This window comes from Cavia porcellus, unplaced genomic scaffold (genome assembly GCF_034190915.1).
Source record: "Cavia porcellus strain 051 isolate PalLab524CR breed Dunkin Hartley unplaced genomic scaffold, mCavPor4.1 scaffold_6, whole genome shotgun sequence".
NCBI lineage: Eukaryota > Metazoa > Chordata > Mammalia > Rodentia > Caviidae > Cavia > Cavia porcellus.
This window is the reverse complement of record NW_026947489.1, coordinates 93,468,567-93,479,365: the sequence shown is the minus strand read 5'-3', so window position 1 is coordinate 93,479,365 and position 10,799 is coordinate 93,468,567. Positions and strand designations below refer to the sequence as shown.

Here is a 10,799-nt window from a genome sequence, read left to right as displayed (position 1 = left end):
TTGCTGTATCTAACTATTGTGAAGATGACAAGATATACTATGGTATCTATTGTTTTCCTGGTCTCCTGCTCTGAAGTTCTGTACCAATTTTGCTGCATTGTCTTGATTAGCTTTGTTCTGTCTTGCTTTGTAGTATTTTATTATCCTTAAAAAAAATTTTTTTTAAAGAAAAGTTCTCAGGTTACCAGGGACCTGGAAAAGAAATTGTGAGATCTCATGGCTTTCAGGTTATGGGATGAATGGGTTTTTTTGGGGGGCGGGGTTGGTACTGGGATCAAACTCATGATCTTGTGCTTGCCAGTCGGGTGCTGGTACTGCTTAGCTCAATCCCTGACCCTGGATGAGTGGTTTTTGCTCTGCCCTACTCTCCTACACGAAGTGCTGCTTGGTCACTGGCTTGCAAAAGCACACAAACACAAGACCCCAAAGCAGGAACTGCAAACTGACCCAGATAAATCTGTCCCCTTCATAAGCAGTCTCTCACACTATGGAGACGGACGGATGACTAACACCCCTCATTACACCTCTATTTTCAACTTGTTACCAGCCAGGAACTTTATTATTTTATTATGCTGATTGCCATCACCTGACACTGAGTATGTTGTTAAACATACCCCAGAGTGTCTTGGCCCTGTAGAGGCAGGTCAAAAACTAAAATAAATTGCCCATTGCATATGCACTGCTTCATATTCCTGGCTTTTCATAGCTCCTCCCTGTTTCTTCCAGGATTCCAGGGTCCCTGCAATCTCCCCAGCTCTATTGCTTTCCGTTTGTCTCCCATTACTTCTCATAAAAGACTTTCAGTGAACTGTTTCCACCACAGCAGACCAGAGATAGGTACAGTCCCAATCACAGGCTTCTTCTCTGGATTCCCTTCCATCACCATGTGTGTGAATGATATGTATCCTCAAATGTCAGCGCGTGTCACTGGAAGGCTTCAACAGGCTCTTCATTCACTGAGCAGTTATCTCCTTTATCAGAAGCTCATTCTGTTTCTGGGTGTGGTGGGCAGAGAGGAGCAAAGCCCGTTCCTGGGCTAAGGGAGTGGATGCTGCAGAAGGAGCCAGCAGACACATGATTTCTGATACTGGATGAAATCACTGAGTTTCTGCATGCATAAAGTTCCAGAGAAAGCCAGTGGAGGACAGACTTCACTTTGTGCAGAGCCAAGGACACAGCAAAGGCCAGTGGTGTTCACCTGACCAGTAAAAGATGACCAACAGGGTGCAGAGTTCATAGTGACACCTCTCCCAGGCAAGGGGGATATCTTGCAGGCAATTAGCTCCTTCCTTAAATATTTTTTGATGCCCTGAGAGCCCTTATTTTGGCCCGTAATCATGTAAGCCTTTGATTTAAAAATCCCATGGATACCCAGGTGTGGTGGTGCATGCCTGTAATCCTAGCACTCAGGAGGCTGAGGCAGGAGGATTGCCAAGAGTTTGAGGCCAGCCTGGGCTACATAGTGAGTTCAAGACCAGCCTGGACTATGTAGCAAGACATCTCAAAAACTTAAAAAAATAAAAATAAAGATGAAACAGTTTAAGGGTGCAATTTTTCCCTAGGTATATGTGATATGAGGAATTTGTCTTTTATATTCCCCTTACTGTCTCTATAAAATTTAGACATAAGCAATACCACAAAAATTGCTAGATTTTTAAATCTCAAAACATAAGATAATATTTTAATAGATGTCAATCATGCATGAAGATGACATGTGATAGTCCAGCAGGTAGGATAAGAATATTGTCTGAATTACTCTATCAAAGTCTGGGAGGACAATTCTGAAGGTAGACACAGATCCATTCCAAGTGATTCTTCTTCAGTCCTTAAAAAATGGAATCCCTGCTAACTGTTTCAAGTGCCTCAGAGTGGTGAGAAACATCTTGGAATGTCCGAGGCAATTTACTACCTGGATAACCACCCGGAATACACATGAATCAGAATTTCCTCATTTTTCTCACTAAAAAAGAGGAATTTAGTGCCTTTTTCATACCAGCATGTCTCTAACAAAATGTATATTTATCCACGAGGAATCCTCACCCTTTTAGAAGCTGTCCCCAGATCACAGAAGACTGAGAAACAGACAAGAGACAGTGACCTTCCTGCATCCTATGATGCTCAAGGACAGAGGCCATGTGATGCTTCAGCATGGGGTAGAGCACTCAGCAGTGACCAATGCAGGAACAAGCAGGAAACTGGAGGAAAGGGAGATAATTGGTAATAATTGCTCTCCACTTATTGGGCATCTTTTTTTACTGGAAAAATATACTTTGTTAATTGCATTTGTGTCACATAAACAAAAACAAGAAAGCAGTCATTTCCTATACATAGAGACACCTCAGCTGAGTATAAAAGGGGGCGCATGGCAAGGAGACTCCAGTTGTAAACCTCAGTCTACTGCAAACCACCCAGAACCTCCAGCCCGATACCATGGTCAACTCCTGTTGTGGCTCCGTCTGCTCTGAGCAGGGCTGTGGCCAGGAGAGCTGCTGCCAGCCCAGCTGCTGCCAGACCACCTGCTGCAGGACCACCTGCTGCCAGCCCAGCTGCTGTGTGTCCAGCTGCTGCAGGCCCCAGTGCTGCCAGTCTGTGTGCTGCCAGCCCACCTGCTGCCGGCCCAGCTGCTGCATCTCCAGCTGCTGTAGACCCCAGTGCTGCCGCCCCAGCTGCTGCATCTCCAGCTGCTGCAGACCCCAGTGCTGCCAGCCCAGCTGCTGCAGACCCCAGTGCTGCATCTCCAGCTGCTGCCGCCCCTCCTGTGGCAGTTCCAGCTGCTGTGACTCCAGCTGCTGCCGCCGCTGCTGGTCCTGTGGGTTTCGCCCTGTGTGTGGCCAGGTCTCCTGCCATACCTCTTGCTACCGCCCCACCTGTGTCATCTCCACGTGTCCCCGCCCCATGTGCTGCGCCATCCCTTGCTGCTGAGTCCTGGTGCTGAACCCCATCCTTCCTCTTCCCTTCACCTTTCTCATTACAGAAGCAGACCTCGGGCATCTAAACTATGACATCAGAGAATACATTCCCACTACCTGTGTGTCCGCATGCTGGCCCCAGGCAAGCTGTCTTTGGTTGACCTGAATCATTATACTACCTGTTAAGAAATTAATAAGAGCTTTCAGGTCCTCTGCTTTGGAACATGGAACCTCTGCAAGGCCAATGCAAGCCAGATCACAGCCTCAGACTTGAGGGTCTCACAGGGCCACCTTCTATTTCCTTTTACTGTGGGCTTCTGTGATTTATGGTTGCTACTTTTAAATAAAACTAAACCTTTCATGTCATAGAAATGCATCTCTGTTCTGTTTCTTTATAATGATTGTCCTGATACTGAGAAATGAAATACAAAACAGAGAGCTGAGCTTTCCTGTTACCTTTCTCACCTTCAGAAAAATTCCAACATGAAGCAACTGCAAGAAAGAGAGAAGGAAAATAACACTACATGCATAGCTGTTTCCTGGCACTGAAGAATAATAAAGACTTTAGTTTAAAATTTTAGGAATGTGAAGGAGTGGATTAAGTTGGTTTATATCCACAACAAACCCCTGAAACATTTTTCAAAGCACATCTTTCCTTACTGGTTCACTCCCACTGTGTGCTGCAGCCCTCCAGGCTGCCTGCCTTCCTCTCTCTGTCTCTCTCTCTCTGTCTGTCTCTGTCTCTGTCTCTCTGTCTCAGTCTGTCTCTCTGTCTCCCTGTCTCTCTCGCTCTGTCTCTCTCTCTCTCTCTCTCTCTCTCCTTTCTTTCTCTTTCTCTCTACATCCCTCTTCCTCCTCTGTTCTGCCATTGTCTCTTTTCTCTCATTATTGGAAAGCCATAGGATACTCTGGTTATGGATTGAACCTAAAGGTTTCTCCCAGCTCCCATGTGTTCAGAGGGGGTCTTAGCAGGCAATGAGGTGTGAGATCCACCCTCAGCAGTGTATGCATCCATCTGTCAGTTCATAGCTCAATGCTCTGTTGGAAAATAAGGCATGGTTGAAGGTGGTCATGGAGGTGTGACGTGAGTGTGTGTGTTCTTGTCCCCAGCTCTGCTGCACTTTTTCTCCATGCTTCCAGGATACAGCTCCATTACCCTAGCATCACATCACTAACACCAACAGCACATCCTTAATCCCAGAATCAGCTGCCTGCAGAAAGCCCCACCTATGTCCTCACAAGGCTTTGGGGGAACATCTAGTGCAACCCAAAGCAGGAAGGATAACCATGACACCTGAATAAAATTCAGAAAATAGTTTTTTGTAAACAATAAGAATTGACCAATGCAGGTAAAATTTGAGGGACCCCTTATCTCAGAAGAAAATTATTTAACTAACATTACCTCAAGCCTCTGCAGATTCTCACACATAATATTTACCATTCCATTAAAAATACCAGGCATACTAGGAAAAAAAAGCAAGTGATTAACATCTAGGTGAATAAAAGACAATAGAAAAAAAACTTAGGATGATCTTTAGATAGGGGCTAACAACGACTTTAGAAAAATTGTTAGTGCATTTGAAGCAATAGAAAAAATGTGACTTTCATTAACGAAGTAGAATTCAGAGAAAAATGTTCAATAAAAGTTATAAAATTCAAAAGGCTCAAAACCAAAATTAAGAATCCGAGATGGTTGAATAGCAGCAGATTAGACACAGTGGAAGAGAAGAAGATCAAAGCAGAAGTAAGAAATAGTCACATCAAGGTGCAGAGAGAAAAGAAAGACAAAGACAGTATAGACAAAAAGCGTAAAACTCAGGAGAACATGGAGCAGTGACCTAACGTAGACATCAAATGGAACCTGAGGAAGGGGAAAGGAAGAATGGGACAGAAACTATCAATGAAGAGGTACTGAGGGCCAGTTTGACAAAACTACATCAAACTTTGTGTGTGTGTGTCTGTGTATGTGCCGGAGATCAAACTCAGGACCTTGGGTATGCCAAGCAGGCACTTATGGCACTGAGCTAAACCCATGGGCCCAGTGTGACAGAAATGATGGAATACTTCAAGTCTCAAGGCCCAGTACATCTTTGAATCCCAAGTAGAGGGGATGGTAAGTAAAGTCACAGCCAGGCACACCATGGGCAAGTGTTGAAAACCAAACATACAGAGAAAAACCATGAAAATAGCAATCAATTGATGTAGCTGTGATACAAAATAGCAAGGAAGCTTCCCAGAAGATTAAAGCGAGAACCATTGTATACAACCCAGCAATTCCACTATTCCATCCACATCTGAAAGAAGCACAACTGGGGAGAAGAGCTCTGTGCACTTCTGCGTTCACTGCAGGATTATTCCTAATAGCCAAGGACTGGAATCCACTGCTAGATGAATAAACATATTATGGATTAGATGCAAAATGGAATATAATTCACACCTAAGAAGGAAGAAAGCCTGCTGCTGGTGAGAAGATGGATGGGACGATTATGCCAAGGAAAATGAGCAAGTGGAAGAAATTAAAATACTGCATGGTCTCACTTTTGGGGGGCTGTAGAAGAGCAGAATTCCCAGAAGCAGAGTGGAATGGTGATCACCGGGGACAGGAAGGTGGTGCAGAAGGGGAGATGACAGGTACCAAGGTGCAGTCACAGGGGCTGAATGAAGGCTAGTGCCCGAACATACACCGATTGGCACTTCTGAAGAGAGAAGCTGTGAAGTGTTCACACAATGAATGTGCACCCCTATGTGCATGCACACGCTCACAGACATGCATGCTTTTTCTACCTGGACCCCTACCTATCATGGTGCAGGGTTCCTCACTCAGAGCCATCATTTCATGAGGCATGGCAAAACCATAATCCTCAATTAATTCCACTACACCTTTGCTGTCGATTAGCAGGGACAATTCCAAAGACAATGTGTGGCTATGCTCAGGGACAATATTCCTGGAAACGCAAATGCAATGCTTGCTTCTCTCCATTTTTTTTTACCAGCTTACATGAGCCAGATATGACCAAAGAGGGCTTTGCCTGCTTTGAAAAATTCCTGCCAAAAAGAACTCTTTGGCGTACTTGATGGTGTGCAGCTTACATTCCTATGGAAGATGAACTGAGTCCATTTCACCTGAAGATAACAGACACTGAAGGTTTCATCAGTGTTTTGATATATCAATGTATCCTCCACTCATTTGTGCATTTCCTTTCCAGGACATAATCAGCCATTACTCTGAGGAGTCCTGGTCCCTTTAGGAGGAGCATGGTATTAGAAACCATCCATTGAAATGAAGGAAGCTCCTCATTTCCAACTGAAACACTGTCTTCTACCTCAGCTTCTTAGTATCCCAAGTTACAAAATATTTATTCAAAAATTTATCCTATTTCACTGCATGAGTGTCCATTGAGGACCACAGGGCTCCTATTCAACTTCCCAACTTCTACCTACACATCTTTTTCTCCCATTCCCAAGACAATGCTTCTCCAACAGAATGACTCTTTGTCTTCATTCCACAGTGTTTGTATAATCTTGGAATAACTTTGACAATACTAACAAAAACAATGCAGTTGTGAAGACAAATTTAAATTTGATTCCCAAGTTTTTGAAAAAGACATTTTGGTCTTATGCCAGTTGCTTTCTGTAAAGTCATGCCTGAGTTTGTCCAGAGGGTCCATTGTTGTGGTTGTTTTCATGATCTTGAGAGATATTTAAAGTTTAATTTTGTCTTCTGGTTAGGTGAAATCTTCATAAGAATTCAGAGTCCAAGAACCAGAACATGGTGTATTAAAATGTAACATCCAGCCGGGCACTGTACAGTTTTCTGACCATTCCGCGCTGTGTCGGGAATGCAGTGAAGGCAAGCGGCGCAGTGTGCAGTAGACCCAAGAGGAAGATCTGCACTGAGTCCTGGTGAGTACTAGGGACTGGGTCCCACGGCTACTGTGGCTGGCTGGAGGACATCTTGGAATTGGGCAGAGCGCAGCACCGTGATGGCATCAGTGACACAGAGAGAACTAGTGGAGGACATCTTGGAATTGGGTAGACCTGGTGCCGCAGTGACATTAGATAGTTGCTCCTGGCACAGAGGTAGAGGGAAGATGGGATTTGGGCAGAACTCTGTGCCACAGTGACATTCGTCAGCTGCTTCTGGCACAGAGAGGACTGGCAGGATCTCCCGGGGCTGAATCAAGCCTCTGGTTGGGACCCAATAAGCACAAAATAGTCTCGACACTGACATCCACAAAGTACAGCTTAACTTGTGAATTGACTGGCCCAGAGGCTGGAGGCTAACCTGCACCATCCCTGCATCCCTGCCTACCTCAGATAACAGCAAATTAGGGAAGGCAGCAAAAAATCAAGTCAGCATGCTTCAGAAAGGCCCTAAGCAATACGGAGAGGGCCAGACACACCCAGGACACTCCAGTCTGAAAAAACCAGAAACATGACAAGAGATAGAAATTAAAAAAATCTCCAACTGCCCAACATGAGAAAATAAGCCCAGGAGAAGTAAACACAGAAGAGAATCAGCACAGTAATCATCCAATACTGGACACAGCATCTGCTGAAATAAAAAAAATACCTCCATGACCTCATAGATAAATTTGAAGCTATACTCCTGACCCAAGTGAGGCAAGATATGAAGAGATTAATTAAAGAAATAAGCCCTGCCCAAGAGAACACAGATGGAAGAACGGAGGAAATCAGAAAAAAAAAAGAGAAACTTGTGAAGAAGAATTTAAACATAACCTAGAATACATGAAACAGATCCAAAGAGATTACCAGGAAACTAAAAACTCCATTGAACACTGGCAAAATGCCTTGACAGAAACTAAAGTTAGCCTTTTGAAACTTGAAGAGAGATTTATGATACATGATCATGAAAAAAAAGACCTCTTAAAAATAACAAGGAACCAGAAAGAAACAATTTAAAGGCTAGAAGATGACAAAAGGATACATAACTTAAGAATAAAGCATGTGAGTGAGGAAGCAGGAGCAACCAAAAATGAAATACAAAGAATATTCACAGATATACTAAAGGAAAATTTCACATTTATAGGGAAAAGAAATGATATCCAGATAAAAGAGGCATACAGAACACCAGCTACCTACAACCAAAACAGATCTACACCCAGACATATAATTATCAAGATTCCAGAAATCCACCAAAAGAACAGAATATTAAAAGCAGCCAAGGAAAATAAGCAGATTACCTACAATGGGAAAATTATCAAAATAATAACAGACTTATCAACACAAACTCTTAAATCAAGAAGGGAATGGGAAGAAACATTCCAAGTCCTGAAAGAAAATAATTTGCAACCAAGACTCATATACCCATAAAAACTCTCTCAAAATTAATGGAGAAATAAGATGCTTCCAAGACAAGGAGGAACTGTGGGAGTTCATGGCCACAAACCCAACCCTACAGAGAGTGCTGAAGGACATTCCAGAGAGAGATAGGAAGGGATACCAGGATTCCAGCAACAGTGGCAGAGAGACCTCAATGAATGGGGCAGACAGTGGAATGAGGGAATAAGGTAGACAAATTATAGCAGTAAAGTAGAGTAGCAAACATGAGGCAGAGACAGTAAGCTATAATCTTTAGTACAGATAGCTTTGACATACTATAAAAAAAGGCAGAGGTCATTGTTAATATTGTATCGGGATTTAAAAGATACAGTAGTCTTAATCGCCCTGTTTAGTTTGAATTTAATTTGTTCTGGTCTGTCCATTCATAGCAGATTTGAGGGCACAGACATCTGACCCAAAAATAGCAGGTTGTACCATGGTAACTATCCTTAATTTCCTATTAACTTAAACTGAAACCCTGTATTACTTACATTGTCTTACTATGACTGATCTTATTTGAATCTGGTTTGTTAGACTGCGGTTTTGCCTTGGCTGATTTTATTTGAATCTGGTATGCTTGATAGTATCAACCCTAAAAATAGAGGCAACTACTCTGAAGATGACAAGATGTAAAAGATATCCATACTGGTATTGATTATTAACAGCTCTCAAGTCCTACAATGTTTTCAAAGTTGTGTTTTTATAAAAATAGCTATGTAATACTATGCTTAACTACCTTAAGCCTGATGATATGGACAAGTCTACTGAAAATAACAAGAGAAAGCATAGTAACTATGGTAGATCACCTCATATTGTGGTCTTATGTGTCTTTTTCATTGCATGTTTTTCTAGGAATTTGTTTTGCTGTCTTGTTATGATTTTTTTCCCTATAATACAGAGAGGATAGATATACATGTAGAAATTCACACATGAGAAGATTTTTTTAAAAAACTATTTACAGGAACAGATTATATAATGCAAAATGTAATGAACAGATGCTCTGAAGAAGAGACACTAAGAAACCCAATGCTAATTCTGTAGCATTATGATATAAAATCTAGCAATACTATTATTCACTGATCAGAGTGATATTAGTCTAGTCTCTTAAGTTCAATTTCAGCATATGTAAAGATAAGGACAGCTGCTACAAAGAGAATGAGAGATCCTATCATAGTTATTTTTGTCTTCCCCAATGTCAGATCTTGAAGACCTAAAAAGCCTTCATCATCCTGTAATGATTTGATTAGTTCTATAATATGCAGTATGTATTTAATGTGCATGAAGATGGGGTCAACTATTTGGAAGAAACTAGAGACAATTAGATAAACAGTGAAGATCTACAGTGGACTTGCTTTGAAATCTATATTTCTTTAAATTGTTTTTTTGAACTGTTTTGTTCTGTTTTGATATGTTTAATCTTGCCCTCTTTAATTTAAAAAACAAGTATGTAGGACTGATAACCATATTACTAAGTTTTTGTTAGATCATTGAGCAGAACTGTTGGCAGTGTCACTATTTGAATGTCACTTTATGTACTTTAATTTTGCAACCTGAACAGCTATTTCTAAGATGACAATTTGTAACTTATCAACTGGTGATTTCTTACCATTTAATTTTCTGTAAATCTGTATTATTTCTACCCTATTTATCTCCATGTATTTTTTTGTTTCTTTCTCTTTAAATAAAAAAAGTAAAGATTCTCAACATGTACAAAGGAAAAAAAGTAACATTCGTTTACTTAAGGAGCAGAACAGATATCTCCCTACTCCTGAAACTGAGCAATTTTAGGTTTACTGGAGGCAAAGAAACTGAATGACACTCAGAGAAGAGAAGGAAACCAAGGTTTATCACAGCAGCAGGCTCAAAGGTAGTGGTACTCCAAAGTCTGAGCCCCATGCTAGTGTAGGAGGATAGTTTTACATGTTTGTGAGGGAGTGGAAATTACAAACATGGGGACAACTGGAAAAAGCAACAGTAATGGTCCTCACAGAAATGGAAGGAAGGCTACAGGTTATTGGAATATGTGGATTTTGAAACATTGTAAACACAAAAGGTTTACAAAGTCAACACCATCATTCAGATAATGAACATCCAGCAACTACTTTGCAATTCCTCCTGACTCCTCACCCCAGGGCACCTATGGATCTGCTGGCATTCTTTATTTGGTTGTTTTTGAGAGTTTATATAAATAGAAGCACACCATTGTATGCACTGTACACACTTATGTGCTGGTTTCTCACACACTTAAGATTCATCTTAAAAGTAGCCAATGTGAAGAAAGGAGACAAATAAGATGCTTGAAATATTTAAGTGTGAACATGAGTTTGCCAAGATAACAGAGGAGAGAGCAATATTCTAGGCAAATGAAATGTTCCAGGTATAAGAAATGGCAGCATTCTTCACACTGTTCTTGAACCTTCCAGAACTTTCTGAATGCTTTCTGGATCTCAATTACCTAATGTGTAAGAACTTAAGAAAAATGGTGCTTACCCCATATAATCATTGTGAAGAGCAAAGGAGACAACAGTGACAGAGGACTATTCTCCA

The 10,799-nt window shown here is 41.6% G+C and overlaps 1 protein-coding gene across 1 annotated transcript; it reads left to right on the top strand.

Moving 5' to 3' along the window:
• Positions 1-2,393: 2,393 nt before the first annotated feature.
• Positions 2,394-3,281, top strand: LOC101788075 (keratin-associated protein 4-12-like). Its single transcript, XM_023563919.2, has one exon. The coding sequence runs from the start codon at positions 2,431-2,433 to the stop codon at positions 2,920-2,922; it is 492 nt and encodes a 163-aa protein (XP_023419687.1). The 5' UTR covers positions 2,394-2,430; the 3' UTR covers positions 2,923-3,281.
• Positions 3,282-10,799: the final 7,518 nt, after the last annotated feature.

Coding starts and splice junctions, on each gene's coding strand:
- LOC101788075 (XM_023563919.2), top strand. CDS start 2,431: ATGGTCAACTCCTGTTGTGGCTCCGTCTGCTCTGAGCAGGGCTGTGGC.